Source organism: Thunnus maccoyii, chromosome 20 (assembly GCF_910596095.1).
Source record: "Thunnus maccoyii chromosome 20, fThuMac1.1, whole genome shotgun sequence".
Classification (NCBI taxonomy): domain Eukaryota; kingdom Metazoa; phylum Chordata; class Actinopteri; order Scombriformes; family Scombridae; genus Thunnus; species Thunnus maccoyii.
In genome coordinates this window covers 5,027,273-5,048,804 of record NC_056552.1, presented here as the reverse complement: position 1 = coordinate 5,048,804, position 21,532 = coordinate 5,027,273, and the positions used below count along the sequence as shown (strand labels likewise).

Genomic DNA, 21,532 nt, shown 5'->3' with positions numbered 1-21,532 from the left:
ACTGTAAATCATTCAAAGATATTCCAGTAGAGCCCCAGAATATAAATATACACCTTGAAATGTGCATGTTACTTCCCCTTTAAGTATTAAGATAAACATGAAGAACATTCTGTGCTTAACACACAAATAAACCAGCTGATACTCAAAAATCAAATGTCAAATCTCTCCAGTAGTGTGATTAATGAAGATACAGATTATCAAGTTTTGTGAAGAAATTTCAAACTGCAACAAAATAGTCTCAGTCTAAAGGTCAAAGCTGCAGGATTGAGTTAAACCTTGTGGTTTCTTGGCTGGATGCAAGTGGTTTTTTTTCTACAGTTTGTACATGTGTTGGTGCACACATCTCCCTCTCTCTGTGCATGCTGTCTGCTTACTATGCAGGTTTACACAAAGAGAGATAAATTTGATGCTAAGAATTGGTGTTATTGGTGTAGAATAAGGCTCAGTCACTTTCTCACAGTAACATGTGTGTTGCATTTCTTGTTGATCAATTTTAAAGAGTGATATCTCCCAAGAACAAAACAACACAAAGAATAAAATTACTCAGTAATATTGTTGATTTTGTGTAGTGAACTAACAGTACAGTTGTTTTCTCAGTTTATCAGTTTGTGCTGTTTAAGAGCGATCCAGGCGGCCAAATCTAACCAGCACTTATTGACCCACCAGCAGAATTCATCAAGCCTCATTTATCAGATTCACACCCAGCGCACGACGCCATTGATTTACTGTGCTGTTTGCTATCTGCTGTGCCCCTGTTTTTCAGCATGGCACGCATGACGTCTACACAGTAGCTTTCAACATGAAAGTGTACAGTATCTGTTCTGTGAGACGTGTGAATGACGGGCATCAAAAACGCTTCTAAAAACACTTTCTATGTGGATCGGCTGTTACACAGAACTACTCTCTGGAGACTGAAAACGTGATCGCTGTTATTAGTCTTTGGAGCCATTTCTAAACAAACTAACTTGACTTAACTCTTCATAATGAAGGAACTTGTCACCGCCAGCCATGTCCTTTAAAAACAATGATACAAAAATAATGTATAATCTAATTATTCCATACTATAAAACAACAAAACTTATATTCACAAACTGTGAATCTGTTGCAACTGAGGCTTAAGTCTGAGCTCTGAGGCACGCAGCAAATCACCAGTAAGTAACTACTGCTGGACATTCCTCAGCAGACTGAGTCAGTGTTGATGACTCCACACTCTCGGTGACCTTGTGACGGAAGCTCAAGTTGCTCAGCGTCAGTCACACAGGAGGTGTGAGGTCGAACAATAAGCTGCAGCAGATAAGTCATATGAGGAGGATAATAAGCATTTAAGCAAAGAGAGGAGATGGTGTAGCTGTGTGAGTCTCCTGTCGACTAGCCCAGTTTCATGTGTGTGAGTTATAATTAGTGCGGCTGACGTGTCTGAGAGCTGGAATCTGTTTATTATATGGGACACCAACAGTGCATTAACGGGTGTGAAAAGTGGTGCATATGTGCGGTGCAGCTTCCGAAACTTTATGTACAGCGGGGAGATTTTGCAGTCTGCTGTCTGTATGCTATCCGCATAAAGAAACTTGTCTGCAACCACATCAGCTCGATTTAAAAAACAGCTGACACCGAGAGTTTAGGATGACTGGTTTGTTAGTGAGCATTGTTATCAAAGTACAGTATCTGCTTGTATTTTGCAAATCCTGGCTTAAATATAGATAAAGCATGCAAAAAATGCTAATGTGACAACTTGGTGCATCAGTAGCAGCAGGTCTGTTGTGACAACAGTAACTTATCAGTCATAATGATGCACCAAGGAGCACAGACAAAGACCTCTGACTCACAGAGTGACTCAGCACAGGACTAGTGAGTCAAAGAGGACGGCGATGTCCCTCTGAGTGACATGTAATCATTTACGCTGGAGCCATGAATGATTGAAGAAGCGTCCAGGGGCCTTGAGGGGGTCCAGTGTTTGTTGTGAAGGGAAATCTTAATGCTGCAACATACGATGATATTTTAGACAATAGTGTTCTTCCAACTTTTTGGGGGAAAGTTTGCACTTTCCTGTTTCAACAATACCCCCCTGCACAAAGCCAGATTCATAAAGAAATAGTTTCGTAACACTTTATGTTTATACGGTCGATTCATTTTATACTAATTTCATGGACATTTTTAGTACTAATTAGCAGGTATGTAACTGTTCATTTTTGCAAAACATTGTGGTGCAATTTGGTCCAAATTATAAGAAAAATGTTTTTAAAAAGTCGGTTTATATGTGGATTCATATGTTTTTTTGCAATTCTTAGTAAATTTGATTCCTACCAATCCTTTCACACACAAAAAAAACATACCTGTCAGTGTCTAGTTTTATGTGTTGAATGATAATTTTAGTGTATTTGGTTTTTGCTTAAACACATCTTTGAACAATTTTGGTAACACTTTGTTTTACATTTCATACTAATTTCCAGAACATGAAATTTGTATAAAATGAATAAAAATAAAGTGTATACTTATAGTTTTCCCCAGTTTGGTGTGGAAGAGCTCTGACCCTGACCCCATCCACGTTTGGGATGAACTGGAACACCGACTGGGATCCAGGTTTTATCACCCAGCATCAGTGTTGGACATCACTAATGTTCTTGAGGCTGAATGAGATCAAATCTCTGCAGACAGGTTCAAATATCTGCTGGGAAGTTTTCCCAGATGAATGAAGGCTGTTACAGCAGCAGTTTAATGCTCATGATACAACAAACAGATATCAGTCTAATCCACATACTAAGGTGACTAAGGTGTCCATATAGTTTTGGCCACAAAAAGTAGGTTTGGATGCATAACATTATTTACTGACACAACATTTTAGGAAACTGAGCCTCTCATTTCTTTTTGCAAAATAAGAAGCTTTCCAGAAATTGCAAAAAGCTAAATTGTTTTGCTAAATTATCTTCTTCTGTCATGCAGCAGTTTGGTATTTTCCGTAATAAACATTCTGCCCTTTTACACAAAAGCTTTCTTCATTTCTACTTCCAGAACACGATGAATCTTCCTCCCGACAAGGTGAAGATCCTCAGTCAGTACGACAACGAGAAGAAGTGGGACCTGATCTGTGACCAGGTGGGTCACAATTATGTTTTCCACCGAAACTACTGATGCATCCCAACTTGTCATAAGTTTATCTCTGTGGGTATTTTGAATGAGTGCAGTTAATTAGGGTTGCAAATGACGATTATTCCCATTTTTTTTCTTGTTTAATTATTTGTTATATAAAGCATAAGAAAATTGTGAAAAATTCCCATCACGGTTTCCTAGAGCTCAAGGCAAAATCTTGTTTTGTCCAATTAACCATCCAAAAACCCCAAAAATATTCAGTTTACTGTCTTGTAAGACAAGAAAATGCAGCAAGTTTTCACATTTGAGAAGCTAGAACCATTAAGTGTTTGGCATTTTCACTTGTAAATTGACTTAAAAAATTAATTGATTATCAAAATACTGTAGATGATGATTCATGTTCTATCAATCGACTAATCATTACAGCTCTGCAGCTAATGATACATGTAACATAAACATATAATGCCAAGCACCTCAGTTCTCCCGAACACATACGGGAAAGCTCATCAATATTGTACATCACCATAGCAACCACAGGGAGGTCCATAACAACCTGCGTCCCGATGGGAGAGTGACAGAGGACACCTGCCTCTGTCATACAGTGACTCATACAGCTTTTCCTAATTGAAAGATAATTATAACTGGACAAAAATGGAAGCCCTGACCAATTTCAAAGATGGATAAAATGCAATTAACTATAAATATTAATGTAAAGATTTGTCAGATTGTTTAACTAAAGGACACAAGTGGGACTGGTACAGCTGATGTGTGTGTGAATATAACTGCTGCACACTGTGGAATAATTTCGTTAGGCTTGTTAAGATCAAACCCATTTGCATAAGAGAAGCTGTGCAATCAAACTGCACTCTGGTCCCCTTTCCCCACGCTGCAGTACTGCAATCAGATATAATTAGAGGTCTGTGTGTGTGTGTGTGTGTGTGTGTGTGTGTGTGTGTGTGTGTGTGTGTTTCATCCACAGGAGCGGTTCCAAGTGAAGAATCCTCCATCTGCTTATTTGGAGAAACTGAAAAGTCACCTCGACCACGGAGGTGTCAGTCGAAAGGTAAAAACTCACATCCGCCTTCAGTTTGATAAGTTTTGATATAAAAACTCATTATTAAAAAGACTTTTATTATCTTATTTCCTGAAAAATGTAGTTGATAAAATTCTTTAGCTTTTTGTGGCAGAAAAATAAATACTGGAAATATTTCAACCTGTCAAATCTGATCTTTGAGATTTACTGTTTACACAAATATTTGAAAGAGATTAAAGGACAGTTTCACAATTTTTCAAGTGTGTCTTAAAACAACAGTCAGGTGTCCATATGAACAATGAAAGAGGTTTTCCTCACTGTAATCATTCCTCCTGTTCATACTGGATATTAAAAGATCCCCTTCAAATGTGCTTTCAATGTAAGTGATGGAGGCCAAAATCCACTGTGTGTCCACTGGGGGTGTGCCCGAATACAAATACATTATTCGGCAAAGCACAAATAGTGGGTTTTATACGAATATTTGTTTCTTACAAATATTTTAAAAATTATTTGTTTTTGGGAAGAAAAAAAAACAAAAACATGTCAAATGCCAGTTCCCGAGGGACTCTCCATAACCTGTTGTTCCCCTTCTTCTTTCCACAAAGTTAGGTTGTAAAAAATAGGCAATAAATGAAAAGTACAAAGCAAGAATTGTCTTTGAAGTTCTTCCCTATATGTTACACGCTGTGCTGTCTCTCTGTTACTGGTGTATAAATAGGTAGAGGTCTGTCTGCAATGAGGTGATGAGTAAAGTTTTAGCTCAGTAATCAGTGCAGTCGTCTATGATCTGGGAGACTCCAGTTTGAGACCCGGTGTGGGGACCTCCTTCGTAAGGTAGTTTATTCATGAACATTCATTGTAACACTTTAATTTTCTAAAATTGAAAGCATAATAAATACAAAAACAGGATTTTTAAGCCTCTGTCCACTTTTATTCAAATACAAATACAAATAATTTTGCTGCCTCAACAAATACAGATACAAATACAAATACTGGGCTCTCTGCACATCCACAGTGTGCCCTCACAGTCATTTAAAAGTTGATGTGAAGCTTATATGAGGTTTCAACAGTCTGAGTTAGTCATATCAAGTGGATATCTGACACATTTACAGTCTTTTTAGCATCAAATTCCCTCTTTGTGTTTCCCTGTTGAGCTGTGGTGGAAGTATAGTAACAAAAAGAGGGACTTTGGCACTAAAAAGACTGTAAGACTTGAAAGATATCTACTTGATTTGACTCATTTGGACGCTGAAGCTTCATATTAGCTTCAGATAAACTTTTAAATACATTTTTGCACAGGAGAAAGACTGTGGATTTTGTCCTCCATCACTTACATTATAAGTACATTATGAAGGGATCTTCTAATGGTCAGTATGAACAGGAGGAATGATTACAGCAAGAAAAACCTGTTTCAGTGTTTATTTTGGCTCCTGACTGTTGTTTTAAGAAGACTTCAAATATGTGAACCTGTCCAGTTAGCCTATTAGCATTGGTTGCTAATGGCAAGGAGCACACACTAACTGGTGGTGCCTTTTATACTTGTCAAGAAGTAAAACAGCCAGATGCAGACCACATATTTGTAAAAACTACAAAACGGACAGTCAGCTAGACAGCTAAAGCAAGACAGAGATGTTAATTTCAAGCTAGCTAGCTAGCCTGAAAACTTTCCACCTTTCTCTCTCAACTTCACTGATTTTGCCTTTCTACCCTCAGCTATGTTTTATGTCCTGTTTGTCATGGAAAGGACTGTTTAGAATATAATTTTAAAAATTATAAATGTACAACTGGTTTATCATCGCTCTTTCTAAACGATCAGAGCAAAGCATCAAAACAAAACTAGATAAATAGTAAAATACATTTGTCATTCAGGAGTCCAAACTGTATTCTGTTAAAAACTTTTACTGTTCCTACATTCAGACATCACTACAGTGTTCAAATGTTTATAGTTGTTTCTAAAAGATACTTTGCTAATGGAAACATTGATTTTAGCAGAAATATTAGATAAAGATTACAGTGAAAAGTGTAATTTTACATCCTGGCCTGATGGTTCACTTTTTAATTTCCTCCCTGTAATTAATCCCTGTATGTGTATGACTGATTTGAATCAGAAGATAAGATAGTATTTATATTTATTTATTGGGATGTCTTGCACTATTAAATTAGTGTGTTTTATGAATATACAGCTCGTTTCACCGGCAGAAAGCTTGCTTGCTTATTAAGTCCATGTTACAAGTCATTACACTGAAATATCATGGTATTTTTTTTTTTCTACATTTTCTAATTAATTAAGTATTTACCACCTCGCATGTGTTTTGTCAGTTTAAGAGACGCGTCCAGGAATCCACGCAGGTCCTGAGAGAGCTGGAGATCTCCCTGAGGACCAATCATATCGGGTGAGTTTCACTCTAGTTCCCATGTAAGGAAAAATGTTTCGTATTGTTTAAAACATGGACGAATGTATCCTACAAATTAGAAGTAAAATACCTTGAGCCAATAAATTCTGACAAAAGCTTAAAATAAAGTATTTTATTCCATTCTATCAACGGACAGACAACTTTTTCTATATTCACTGATGTTCAAAACAGTGTTTAACTTTCAATACTTCAGACTCTGGGTTACTATTATGAGTGCACAATTGTTGTTTGGAGGAAGTTTAGCGAACCACATGTTTTATCCATTCACATTATTGTTTTGCTAATATATTAGCACAATTTTGAAATGGTATAATATTAGAGATGTGGAATCTGTTACCATTTACAGCTGCGTCAATAACTTTAAACATATTTTCCTCCTTCCAGCTGGGCTCAGGAGTTCCTCAACGAGGAGAATCAAGGCTTAGATGTTCTTGTGGATTATCTGTCCTTTGCCCACAGTGCTGTCATGTAGGTATCAGCTTGAAATACTATTACCGGTATTTTCATTCCTCTAATAGTCACTGCTTAGGTATGTTTGTCTTATCTCCCTCACACAAGCCAATTGATAAAGTGAGGACACTTTATCAGTTTAACAATCTAGTCTATATAAAGAAAGTCATGACCGTTTATTACATCTGCCTGCATGACTGTGACTCGCAGGTATGATGCCGACAGTCTGGACAACGGCACGCTGCCCGCAGACAAAAGCAGAACTATGGACATGTCAGTGGAAGATCTGAGCAGAAGTGCCAGTAACTCACCAACTCACGGTGTCTCGAAGGCCAGTAAGGCCTTCACGGTCAGGTGAGGACGCTGTGGACTGAATGTCCCAGTACGATAATGACCACTGATGTTTCTATGCAGATACTGCACATATCAATATTTACAGGTATATAATGTAGGTTCCACTCTCTAGCTTCCTTTTCTAAGGTCAAAACTGAGAAAGGGCTCACTCAGTTTTTAATAATTAGCTAATTAAGTTCTAAAAATTTAATGTTAGAAAGTCATTAATAGAAGGGTTATTGGTTTCTTACTTTCTAATACGCCACCGATGTCTTTTAAAGAAGTAGCTAAAAAGACAGAGGTAGTAATGCCAGACGAGGAACCCAAAACTTGCTCTTATTAAATATCTTATCACTGTTCTGTGATGATAATAATAACAAATGAAGGGGACAGATTCTGCACATCTCCAGATCTACATTTTTAATCTGCGGCTCAACTGGAATATCTTTGCATGATTTACAATTAAAAAACTCCTTATTTATCTTATACTGTCCCCTTTATGCAGCCCCTCAGTTCAGCCTCTGTCTGAAACAGGCCGTTTTAGCTCCTGTCTCTTTAAGGCCCGCCTCCCAATGAGCTAACTCTGTTCTGATTGGTCAGCTTTAGGAAGCTGCGACACGGCTGACTTCTGTATTCATTCTTTACTTGAAATGTCACCCTCTCAAATACATCTGTACAAGTTTAAGCTGAAATCCGATCTGAAATATGAGAGTGGAAAATGCAAACAACACATGGAAAAGCCTTAGCAACAACCTTAGCAACCAAGGCTACAGAATGGGCAGCTGACATCAGCAGAAAAAAGGTAGAAAAAACCCTTGCAAACTAAGCTTTCAAAGCAGATTGAAGCCCTGACTTTTGACTTACAGGCAGCATTTCTACATAAATTCACCTCAAGATTTGGAACCATGTTTAACATCCAACATCATAACAGTATATAAATAACAGAAAACCAGAATAATATGTCAGCTGTCAGTAGCACATCAGTAACAGTCATAACCTGAAAAGATGTACAGTGTATAAAACTATATGAGACGTCAAGTATAAAAACATACAATTATTGATTAGGCCAATTGCTAAAATTGTTTTAAGCAAACAAAATCATGAATACATTATATTTAGCCATTAATAAAGCTGGTACTTTAATATGAAATACTGGACATTTAGTGCATATATGTGACCTTCTGTCTTCACTCACACACACACTTATGTTTCACAGACATGCACACACACACACACAAATCCTTCCTCTGCTGCAAAGATTAAGTTCAGTGCAAACAAATATTGTTTCTGACAAACCACTCTTCATCACTCTCGACAGATGACACAGTTGTACAGTACAGTGGTTTGTATTTGATATCCAAATACAGTTGGATCAATACAGAGAGCAGACAGACACACAAAATTAAGTAGTGGCTCATGTTGCTCACACACACATGTATACAGATATTTTTTTAATTAACATTCAACAAATAATAAATCAAATAAACAAAAATCGGGTGTAACTTTATTCATAACTTTTATTTAAACAGGTCCCATTGAGACTAAAAGGGAGACCTTAGCACATAAAAATATTTATTACCTTACTACATAATTTACTAAATTATAAAAAATAGTATGATTTATAAAAGATTTATATGTGATATTAATATTGATGCACTCCTGTTAATATATTGTTATTACGGTGCATCATGTCAAATTTTACAAATTTGATGTCTGAACTGTCAAAGAAAAAAATGTTGTTTTGCAGAGCTGTTTAGCCCTGAGCTCTGCTTTCAGTCTGACAATCACTGAATAATTTCTGACAGCAGCGTCGCAGTCGTCAAGACGCTCTAAGAACATGCAGTTCGTTGAAACGAACTCTCGAGGGAAAACAAGCTCTTGTGTTGACGTCACGCTGCAAATGAACATGTAGCTCACAGACTCAGACACTTAATCTTCCTCATCTGAAGCGACTGCATTCTTGTCATAGCGAATACTTCTGTGTGTGTGTGTGCGTGTGCGGCCTCTCGTTCAGTAACGTGATGCTCACAGACTAAGTGTGTGTGTGTTTAAGTATGACTTGTTTAAGCATGAATGTGAGAAATGTCTGACTGAAACAAATCAACAGACACTCAAACCTATCATTACACACCTGGGCGTCTATATTTAGCCCTGCAGCACTTATTTGATCTACAACTTCCCAGTTGCCATATTGCAATCAGTGAATTGATTATTGATATATGTATGTAATCTAATTTAAGCACATACAATCATTGCAGCCACCACTTTGCGACAAACAGATATAGTTATACAAGATAATGTGCAAGCCGACTGATACTGTAGATATGTCTCCCCCTCCTTCTTTCTCTCTCAACCCAACCGGTCAAGGCAGATGGCCGCCCACCTAGAGCTCAGTTCTGCTTGAGGTTTCTTCCCATTAAAGGGGAGTTTTTTTCCTCGCTGCTGTCGCCAAGTGCTTGTTCATGGGGGAATGTTGGGTCTCTGTAAATTAAAGAGTACAGTGTAGACCTGCTCTATGTGAAAAGTGCCCTGAGGTTGATATTTTAGTGTAGATTTACAGACAACACAACTGTAACTGACTGTAAATGTCCAAAAAAAACCAGGAAGGCCCTGAGACACTCACGTGCCGTGAGCCAGAAAGACGACGTTCATCTCGGCATCATGTGTTTACGTGCCATCATGAACTACCAGGTATTTTTACAACCACCTACTCATTATGTAATCTTTTTTTTTTTAATGTTTTTATTGTCATAGCCTATAATTTATTTGTCATGTTTGACAGAAATGTATGGAAGCCCATTTCTGCCGGGAGAAGAAAAAAAAAAGGAAATCTAATGAGATATTAAGTCAAACTTTTGACTTTTGGGAACAGTTTTAGCATTTATAAACAGTATATAAACATTGAATATTTATTATAACACACTATAACCAGATAAAAGTGTTTATTAATGTATTTGTTAAATATAACTCCTCCTGTGGGCATCCATAGTGGAGGCTGGTGTATAAACGTGAATGAAAATATAGTAAAACACAGTTGTAATAATATAAAATAAGTCTTCATAGCATAAGTTATAATTGTTAACAAATGCTGTACCTTAATAAACCCTTAAAAATGTTCTTATATCTGCTTAAAACCACATTATAGTGTGTTATAACCCAGTTTAACTCAACATTATGAGAAGACAAAAATTGGCTTTCAAAATCAAGATTATGAGATGCAAATTCACAATTTTTACTTTCTCAATTAAAATGAAGAAATACTAAATCAAAATGTTTTATTCTAAGTCAAAGTCAAGTCACATCTAAGAGATACTGAGTCATAATTATGAGTCAAGATTATGAGATACACATTCAGTATTTTGACTTTCCTGATCAACATTAATAGAAGTTATAAGATCAAAATTTTGACTTTCTTTCTATTGTAGCTCATAATTCTGACTTTAAAAGTCTAAATATTGACTTTGTGTGTCATTATTTTGATTTACTGTCTCATAATCTTGACTTTGTACAGCAGATCTTCAAATCTGGTTTAAGTAAGTCAAAAAATGTGACGTGTCGTTTTCTAACATTTCATGTCTTCTTTTTGTGGTAGAAATAGGCTTCCATATAATATAAAACATTTGATGAGGTTAAATTAATAATGATAAGAAGAGGAAATTAAATGTGATTACAGTCAGTCTTGTAGCTCACTGTAGTGTGTGTGTGTGTGTGTGTGTGTGTGTGTGTGTGTGTGTGTGTGTGTGTTTCTGTGTGTGTCAGTCTGGGTTCAACCTGGTGATGAAGCATCCCTGCTGTGTCAACGAGATCACGCTCAGCCTCAACAACAGAAACCCGAGGTGTGTTTACTGCAAGCTAACAAGCTGCATACAGACTGACCTCTGATATCATGACTTAATCATGACAAAATACCAAGAATAGACGCATGTTTGTGTATATTCTACTTCTCAGGACCAAGGCTCTGGTGCTGGAGCTTCTGGCTGCTGTGTGTTTGGTGAGAGGAGGCCATGACATCATCCTGTCTGCGTTTGACAACTTCAAAGAGGTCAGAAAGGTCACAGCTTTCTAAATCACATTCAGAAATATGTGAGATGAGATACTGTCGATTCAGTCAAAAACAACGGTTGTTACTCATGTTTACCTGGAGCTCTGGTATCCAAATCCAAATATATATATAAATATTTTTTGATATGAAACCTGAGTTTTGTTACCTATTTTGATACCTTACTTTGAGAGATATAAACAATGTTTTTCTCTACATTCTTAGCAAAGTTGTCAAATGTTAAATAAAAGCAACCTTACAAGAATTTTGTCGACATAAAATAGTGAAAAACTGGCACATTTTCTATCTGAAGGAAGTAATATTAAATCAAAGAAAGAAGATCAAATAAGTAAAGAAGATTATGAATCTGATCAGACATTTAACGCCAAGTTTTGGTACTTGAAAGCATTTGATACTCAATTCTACAGATATTTTCGGTCTATACCTCACTTGTATTGTGCTGTACTGTATAGTATATATATAGTATACAGTATACAGTACAGTATGGTATGTATACTATATAGTGTGTAGGATTTAGTAGCATCTAGTAGCGTGTAGGAGAACCTACAGTGGCCACAAAAAATGTGAAAGGCCCTCTCTAGAGCCAGTGTTTGGTTTGTCCGTTCTGGGCTACCGTAGAAACATGGCGGTGTAAAATGGCGGGCTCCATGGAAGAGGACTCGCTCTCTATGTAGATAATAAAAGGCTCATTCTAAGGTAACGAAAACACAACGATTGTTATTTTCATGGGATTATACACTAATGAAAACATACTCATGAATATTATATTCCATTAATGTCAAGTCTTTTCCACTAGATGCAACTAAATGCTACACACTGCTCCTTTAAGACTTTTACATGGCAAGTTTGCACAGATCGCTCTTTCTTTGCACATATTACCTGAACAGTCAGAATACATCTTTATTATCATATATCTATTTTTTTGTGTATAGCTGCTTTCAAACTTCTTAACCTGTGACTTCCCAGATATTATGTTACTTCCTCTCTTTAATATACTTTAATGGCAATACAGAGAGACTGCAAAGTCAAAAGAATTTCATCACTTGGTGTAACCTGTCGCTCTGCGTATGACAATAAACTCTTTGAATTGAGCTGAATTAGTCAAAACCAAAACAATATTGAGGTTCAACACTAAGCTTTAACCAGGAAGGACACAAACACATCGTAAATCATCATCCTCAAAGTTCACTATTTCCTTTTTATGCTTCAGTTAGTTTCCAAGATTGACCTAATTTTTTAAAAGCATCAGCAGGGATGAGTCAACCCACATTCACGTATTATTTTAAACTGATCTGAAGCTCAACATAGAGGTGCTATTAGTGTTACAGCACCCACATACCAGTCTGTCTTTTACTTTGAAAAGCAGGTTAAGGGGAACCCCAGACCCACCTGCCCCCCCCCCCCTCCCTCCCCCCTCCTCCGTCAGCTGTTCTGTCCAGTTGTCCCGCCGCCAGACGAAACTGACTGAAGAGACGTAAATATGTGAAACACTTGTCGAGCTGCCTCTGACCTCTCCTTGGCCTTCTCTCATCTTTGCCTGAGAAAGCAGCAACTGTTGCCAACAGATCGCCTCCCGTGGCTACAACAACGCAGACAGAACGGAGCGTGAACCTGAACCAGGAACGTCTATTATTAGTGGATGTCACGGATGGTAGAAACCTGCCCTGCAACAAGATGAAAGATCTGGGCACTGTAGGTTTTAGAGAATGTTACTCAAACAGGAGGAAATAGAGCATTTTGGGGGGGGAACTATTTTCAGTGGTGGATTAATACACAAATGCTAAAGTTCTGGTATTTTCTGCTTTCTTTAGTCCTCTATTTTTGGTCTTTTCATGGGATTTGCTGATAGAATATCGCCAGACTTATCCTTTAACAGAGAAAAAAAAGAAAACAATCAAGTGATCAAACTAAAAACCTGTAAAATTTGTAAAATCCTCTGTCAACATCAGCCCTCCCTTCGCCTGGCTGATCAGCACAGCGTCAGTTACCACAGCAGCAACTCAAGTATCACAGTGAGTGGCACTTGTTTTGGTGTCGCAGCAGCGCCGGCGTGTGTGTGTGTGGGCGAGAGCCAGAGCGGGGGGGGGGGGGGGGGGGGGGGGACAGACAAAGATGGATAAAGCGATAGAGCGCTTGTAGTCGTAAAGTAGAGGCAGGTGGGCACCGAGCCAGGAGTTGGCTAGTGTGTCCCTTAGTAGCAGAACGTGGGCTTTGTTTTGGGTGGTGCAGGCTGTCAGGTTGGCGTGCTGCATTATTTAGCAGACATGAGTGGGCAAAAAGGGGGAGGCAGAGTAAAGGACTGCACACACACACACATGCACAGACTGCAGCTAATGGACGAGATAGGGAATCTGCTGAGCTGTAAGAAAACACAATTATAATTTAGCCACATTTTTCTCTCTCTTTCTCTTCCAAACAAACATGCAACACACACAAACACACACTCAGGCTTTGTTTATATAATAGTTTCCCTATGGAGCAACAAACTGAATCTAACAATTATCCTGCACAATGCAAAGCATCGCACTGGTTTTAGTATGGCCATTATTTCAGCTGTTTGCCCCAAACTGGCCTGAATCTCAAATTAAATTCACGACAACAGATTCTCCACACCCAGAAAAACTAATTCTCCTCCTCTGTCTATTCAGAGCTGTTCTGTTTAATTAGATTGCAGAAACTGACGTGCTGCATGTTTTGTGTGCAGAAGAATAAGATAAGATCAGATTGAATTTTTATTGCAGCACAAGAGGAAACTAAAGAGGTAGATAGGAACACAACACAGATAAATAGAGGGGGGGGGGGGGGAAGTGATAACAATAATAAATACAGTACCAGTCAAAAGTTTGGACACATTTTCACATACAGGTGAATGATACTGGTACTGCATATGACAAAAAATATCAAATTAAGGCACTATATGCAGTATATTACCCTAACAAGTGAACATACATGTACAGTATGTGCAAATCCAATCATGCAAATTTCTTAAATCCAGATCAAAGTGGTACAATAGATAAATGCCTTCATGATATCCACCTGATTTACTAATGTACAGCATATTACAGTATATTTATATAACTGATATAACAGTGTTTAATGATTTATGTTAAGTTGCTGCTGTAACATTGTAATTTCTCTTTAGGATTAAGAAAGTAGTGTATCTATCTATGTAGACAGTAGTACATTACTGTGTGTTTGGAATGAATGTTTTATTGATTAACATTTATACATTGATCAGTATCTGTACGCATAATGAATATAATGGAATACAAAGTCATCTACAAACTGAGATGGATAGTTTGTGTGTGAGCACACTGCCCCCATGTGTGTTCAGACTGTATGTTGCAGGAATATTTCAAAGTCTGTTTATCCCTTCATCAGAGGCTCGTCTCAAAGGTCTTTACCTAGATTTAACTCAGCAATAATTAATTACAAAACACAATAAAAAAAGAGCAGAAGGAATAATCATCTGCAGTTCCACTCTGCTGTGATCTGACGTTAATTTTCACCTCTTTTATTGTTTTTTTTTCTCAGGTTTGTGGAGAGAAAAGTCGATTTGAGAAGCTCATGGAGTATTTCCGCAATGAAGACAGCAACATCGACTTCATGGTAAAGCTGTGACTGAGTGTACTGACATATGCACAGAAAATGCCCCTCATTGCCTCTCTGGTTACACGTGGCCAAAAGTATGTGGACACCTAAACATTACACGCATGAATCTGTGAAGGCTTTTCGTCATTGGGGAGAATAATGTCTTTACAGACGTGGCTTTGTGAACAGGTTCACGTTCCCTAAACTGTTGACACAAATTTGAAAGCACATTATTGTCCAAAATATATTTGCACGAAGCAGTATTAATATTTCTATTTATTTACTCAGGCCATAAACATGGACCATAATAAATAGAACCAGACCACAGTTACGTCTAGGACACTTCTGTCCACTTACTTTTGGCCACATAGTGTACATATGTTTTATAAATAGCCTTGAACATATAAAGGGACATTGCAGGATGCCCTCTGTCTGATGTAAAACTCCTTTTAAATCAACTCAACACTCCAAATTTAACATTTATAACCACTTAATTGGCATTTAATGGTTTATAATACATTATAATATAGTTGTAAGCAAATATAAGGACATTTTAAAGCTTAGACTCTTTTGTTACAAACATTTTTATGTGTTTATCAATGTATATGTCATCTCTTGGCATCCATGACTGGTGTATAAATATTAAAATTGATAAATTGATTGTTTATACACATGTACAAATCATTTGCAGGTTTTAAAACTGTTTATAAATGTGTTATAAGTTATTATATTATGTTATCAAACACTGAAGTTGACAAATACATTCAAAATACTAAAGAAAATCCTTATATCTGCTTACAACTACATTAGTGTTTTTAGATAATTAGATAAATGCTAAATAAGGGGAGGTTTAAATAAAGTGTTATACAACTGTGATGCTAGTAGATGTATCTTTAATCAACCATCCAATAAGACTGCATTTGATTTTATGTGAATAATATTAAAGAAAGGAGTTTAATGTAATACTAAAATCATATTGTAATTAACATTATAAAGCCGTAGATGAGGAATTCTATATAATGACCAACTTATTATCTATTATTTAAAATAATGAATATTTATTTCATGACTATTGTGTGTTCATGTGTTTGATTCTTGTCTGAAAATAAATTGTTCTGTGAAAAATGTGAAAAACACATCATGAACATTTTAATTTTGCCTCTTTGTAAAAAATATTTAAAAATAATTAAAAAATAAAAAGAGGAAAGAGCAGGAGTAATTAGCTCTCATAATAGAAAGCACTTAGACGAGGCCATTAACAAAATGGCAGTCTTCCTTTTCATTAAGCAGATTGTGTGTAATTATGTAAAATAGGCAGAGTGCAGTGAGTAAGAGACACACAACTGAATATTTTTTAATGTTTGCTTTAACTGAGATCACAGCTGTAAGCGAGCGTGTTTCTGTGTGAAGAAGTTTAGAATAACAATCACAGTAAACCAACGTCCACAGAAAACTTACAGCTTTACATTTAATGATTTCAAACCAGCATTTCAAGGTTGTTGTTTCTGAGCTGTCAGATCAATCCAAACAATGAATATCATATAAATGCAGGATAAACATACAGCTACAGAAGAGGTGAAGCTGCTCAGGTCACATGTTAGAAGAAACGTTCGTTAGAGAATCAAGTTTTGACAAATTCAGTTTGTTTTTCTGTCAAAAGTAGAAATGATCGTCTGGTTCTTTATGTTCTATTCAGCACCCTGCAGTTAAATCCTTCTCAGCTCTCCCACACATCCTGATCTGACTCACGTAATAATTACAGCCCATAATAATCACACCTTCAGTTGGACATTTGTTCCTTTTGTAGATGTTCTTTCAGACAGCAGCTTCATGTAAAAAATGAATAATAAGTTTCTATACTGTTCGCCCGTCAGGTGGCCTGTATGCAGTTCATCAACATCGTGGTCCACTCGGTGGAAAACATGAACTTCAGAGTCCACCTCCAGTACGAGTTCACCCGTCACGGGCTGGACGACTACCTCGAGGCAAGTCCTAGGATACATTATGACCTTTGACCCCACAGTTTAACCTCTAAAAGTAGATCATAAAATGTAGACGTTTACATTTGTTTGTAGTTATTTATCATTTACAACTTTATCAGTCGTTTGTGCATCAACATTAGAGTAACTATAGATGCTATGTGTATGGAGTATATAGCCTACAGATGAAAGCAGTTATTATGCAGTTTAGACTCAGTATACAATCAAAAAGAAAGAAAACATTTGTTATATCTAAATTTGACAAAATGTAACATTCAGTTTGGGATTTTCTAACCTTTTTATGAGTTGTAAGATGACGACTGATTGATTCTTTTAAATCTCTTCTGTCTGCGTGTAGCAGCTGAAGTTCACAGAGAGCGACAGGCTGCTGGTGCAGATTCAAGCCTATCTTGACAACGTGTTTGATGTCGGAGCTCTGCTGGAGGATGCAGAGACCAAGAACGCTCTGCTGGAGCACATGGAGGAGCTGCAGGAACACAACACACAGGTGCATAGACCGACACGCTCTACCCAGCTGTGCACACAGGTTTAAAGAAATATATATATGTACTTCATTAAGACATTGAGGCTTGTGTTTTGGTGTCACAGCTGAACACCAGGCTTCAGGAGAGTGAGAAGGAAGCAGTGGAGAAAGTGTCAGAGTTGGAAAAGAAGCTGATTCAGACCACGAAAGAAGTGGAGCTGCTAAAGGTAAAATACACCATTCTCTAAAGTATGGGTGCTACACCGATCTTATGATATGATGCACAGTTATCATATACCTCAAAATCACTTCATGCATTTCTTTTCTTTTTTCACTTTGTATTAAAACTTTATATCTCTATGCTTTTAATTGTGACATTCACAACACAGGTCCCCATTTGTGTGCAGTTTTGTCAAGGGTTGTTTTCATTATTGTTCATTACAGTATCTGACGATTATTTTCTCCATTAATCGATTAGTTGTTTCATCTTTAAAACATCTGTATGTTCTGGGGTGCATTAGACTGAATGGTGTTCCTAATATTTTGTCCACTCCATTAACACACATGAGGGAGGCAAAATGGGAATGGAAATGGGAACACTTAACAGTATATACACCCACTACATCCTCAATAATAAACATAAAGTAGAATTTATGGCAGAGCTGTTGTGTTGGTTTACATTAGATTGAACAGGTGTTCCTAATAAAGTGGCCGGTGTGAGTGTTGCAGGTTACATTTGTAGATGAACCTGTAGGGACACATTTACATGTCATGTGGAAAAAAAACAGCATCAATAAATAAATAGAACCCTTCATGATAAATACAACAAGGCCTCACAAACACTATAACAATACATAAATATTTGAAGTAACAATAATCGGATTTACCTCTACCCTGTCAAGACTGCATACATTAAATTAAGCAGGTCCCTATAAATAGATCCTACAGTTCACAAGAGGTACCTGCAGTCAAAAAATGCACATATTTAGCAGGTTATGTGTGGATGAACCTAACAGCATTTAGAAAAAGTCAACACTAATGATACATTTACTTAGAAGCCTCCACTAAATACAACAAACATCAAGGCCTTAAATATTCATGCAACAATCTACATTTGTAAAAGACCTCATCATTGCTCTCAAGAAGATACACAATGTAATAGAGATGCTATTTCTAAATGACCTCAAACATGTTTTATATTTCTTCTGACTTATCTCACATCTGCAATAAGCTAATACAAAGCTGTACTATGAGAAAGTTTGTAACCCAGCTGCCATTTTGAACACGGGGAGGACACGGACGGACTCAAATGCACTGACATGCACACTCACATGTACTAACATGCACACTCACATGCGCTAACATGCACGTGCAGCTGGACCGGCTATCTGAACAAAGAACATAGAAGCTCGAATAACAACACATACAGAGGGAGTGTGACTTCATTCTCTGCTCAGGACGCCTTCACTCCATTATATCTTTACATAGCAAATACTTGTTTGCTGCTATATTGATGTTCAAATTGTCATATATTGGACATTCAAGCTTTTAAAACTTTACACACTATGCATGCAACAGACATGATATTATAAAGTCTAGCCTAGGTATTCCTATACTGTGCTTTCCTTCTCACAGCATTGATGAATTCACCATTAACTATTAACCTGAACAGTTTATGATGTTGTATATGGTACCATTGTAATCCTTGGCCATCAAAACATGGGGGTAGACATCACTTTTTCTGCGTTATCATGTTTGGTTCAGGAGATATGATGCAATATACATAATTCGGTTATGGTGGAAAGTAAATTGGTCGCCATGGCCACCACAAGGTGTTTTTGCAATGGCTCCATTTCTGAAAATGTTCACAAACTGTACAAGTGTGCCAAGTTTCATGTTTTTATGAAAAAGTGAACATAATTTTCACATATCACCTGGATTATACTATGTGTTTGGTTCTACTGTATTTGGTATATTTATAATATTTATGTATTTATTTTATTATGTATGATGAGCATTTTGGGCACAAAAATTTCCTTCAAGATGGATAAAGTTCTTTTTTATCTTATTTTATTGTATCTAGTTTGAATCACACACACATACAACATAATATGATACAATACGATACGATGTAATTGACCAAACGACGTCCTTCTGATGTTTAAAGTACATGTTTGTATATTAAGTGCAAAGTCTTTCAGTACAGAATCGTCTCACGCTGACGTTTCCTGACTGTCTCTGATTGTAGGAGAGTCTACGTGAATCTTGCTCCCAGGTGACCCTGCTGCAGCAGCGGGAACGAGAGAGCGAGCTTGAACGAGAGAGGGAGAGAGAAAGAGAGAGAGACAAGGACAGAGCCACCCAGGCCCTGAAGGAGCTCGAGGTCAAAGTTCAGGCTCTGGTGGAGCAGGGTCTGGTCCGGATGGAGCGCTCCCCCTCTGGACAGCTGGACGTCCAGGTGGTCCCTGTCGTCCAGCAGGAGATACAGAAAGGTCAGAGCTGCTGTCTGGTGACACGTCTGAATTTCAGCAGAGGTCTCAAACTCCAACGGATATTAATCAATATTAAATGTGAAATAAAAACCTGATTTTACAGCCTTGCTAGAGAAATGTATGATAAAAACTGGGGTAACAAAATTTAAAAAAAAATATTGTAAGCAGGATTTAACAGTAAAGTCTTAACATGTTCATGGCATTATGAAACTGTATTGCACCCTGATCAGTGTATCATTCTGCATCTCTCAACTATGATCAGTTAAATTAAGTGTCATCAACTGGCCAAAAGTATTCAGGATGATGTTAAATTTAAACTCAGCTTGTTTTTGTTGACCTCACCTTAACGCAACAATGGAGAAATGTACTCCAGGATATGTGAGTGCACTGTGACATCACTGTTGGTTTTGTTTACATGTGGAACGGACTTTAAAGTGGCTATAATTGGTATTTTGTATAATAACAATGTTTGAGCTGTCAGTGTGTGTAATGTGTTGGTTGTGGCTCGTAGTGATGAACCTACAGAGAGTAATCAGTGACTCTGCAGCTCCTCTCGGCTTTACGGAGCTTTATAGTGAGTTTCATCTCATTGTTTATCTGTCCGGCTGCGACTTTACTGTTTTCCTGTTCATAGCATTGTTTTCGGTGACAGCAGGCAGCTGTTTTCAGAGAAGCTCTTAAAAAGCCACTGTACACTACCTGCTCAGCACCAAACTGTAGCTGTAGACTAGCTGGTGAACATAGTGGAGCATTTAGCAGCTAAAGAGCCAGATATTTCCCTCAGGAGTTGGTAGAGAGCAGTGCAAATACAAATGCAGGACTGTCTGAGTAAAAAATGTCCACTAAATGAAACTATTTGAGAAACTGCAGGAAAATAAATCTATCATTCTGTCCCTGATAGCTAAAGAAGAAGAAAGTACAAGTAAAGACTGTGAGGCCTCAGAGTCCCTCCCTCACCTTTCTGAGGGTCCTGCGCAGTTGGTACAAGCACCTCCTCCCCCACCTCCTCCTCCTCCTCCTCCTCCTCCACCTCCACCTCCAAGCACAACCGGAGCTCCTCCTCCTCCTCCTCCTCCTCCTCCACCACCACCACCAGCGGCCCCTCCACCACCCCTGCTTCCTCCTGGAGGTGGGACATCCACGCCTTTGGGGAGTGTGTCTGACGGGAGCTCGGGTGAGTTCACCAGTAGAACTGGCTAAGCAGGAATACTGGTGCTGCTGTGACAGATCTGGATATGTGCACATCAGGCATGCCGGGGCTGGTTGATGGGAAATAGAGGCAACTTTGCAAAATGAAGCGTTTAAAGCAGGCTGAAGCCCTGGGTTTTGACTTGAAGGCGACATTTTCATACTTTTACTATGTTTAACATAAACATCCAACATTATTACCGTTTATAGGTGACAGAAAATAAACAAAAAACACATAATGTAATGAAACTAAACATATACTATTCACAAACAATAAGCAAAGATGAGAAAAAAGTCTGTTTGTGAGTGTTTTGTGGGTAGGATCGGTTTGTTTTTTCAGTAGGTTCACGTTTGCACCACAACTTTCAGCCATTTACTCATCACTTTCATGTATATATATTTTCACTTTACTGCTCTTGTT

The 21,532-nt window shown here is 37.6% G+C and overlaps 1 protein-coding gene across 1 annotated transcript in view; it reads left to right on the top strand.

Moving 5' to 3' along the window:
* LOC121887185 (formin-like protein 1) overlaps nt 1-21,532 on the top strand; it is a 49,143-nt gene that overhangs the window by 13,140 nt on the left and 14,471 nt on the right. The window contains exons 2-15 of the mRNA XM_042397816.1: nt 3,010-3,093; nt 4,067-4,150; nt 6,440-6,513; nt 6,919-7,002; nt 7,195-7,338; nt 9,921-10,008; nt 11,077-11,153; nt 11,266-11,359; nt 14,912-14,986; nt 16,843-16,953; nt 17,306-17,455; nt 17,557-17,658; nt 19,680-19,923; nt 20,825-21,097. Coding sequence (XP_042253750.1) covers nt 3,010-3,093; nt 4,067-4,150; nt 6,440-6,513; nt 6,919-7,002; nt 7,195-7,338; nt 9,921-10,008; nt 11,077-11,153; nt 11,266-11,359; nt 14,912-14,986; nt 16,843-16,953; nt 17,306-17,455; nt 17,557-17,658; nt 19,680-19,923; nt 20,825-21,097 — 1,684 coding nt within the window. The remainder of the gene's footprint in view (nt 1-3,009; nt 3,094-4,066; nt 4,151-6,439; nt 6,514-6,918; nt 7,003-7,194; nt 7,339-9,920; nt 10,009-11,076; nt 11,154-11,265; nt 11,360-14,911; nt 14,987-16,842; nt 16,954-17,305; nt 17,456-17,556; nt 17,659-19,679; nt 19,924-20,824; nt 21,098-21,532) is intronic.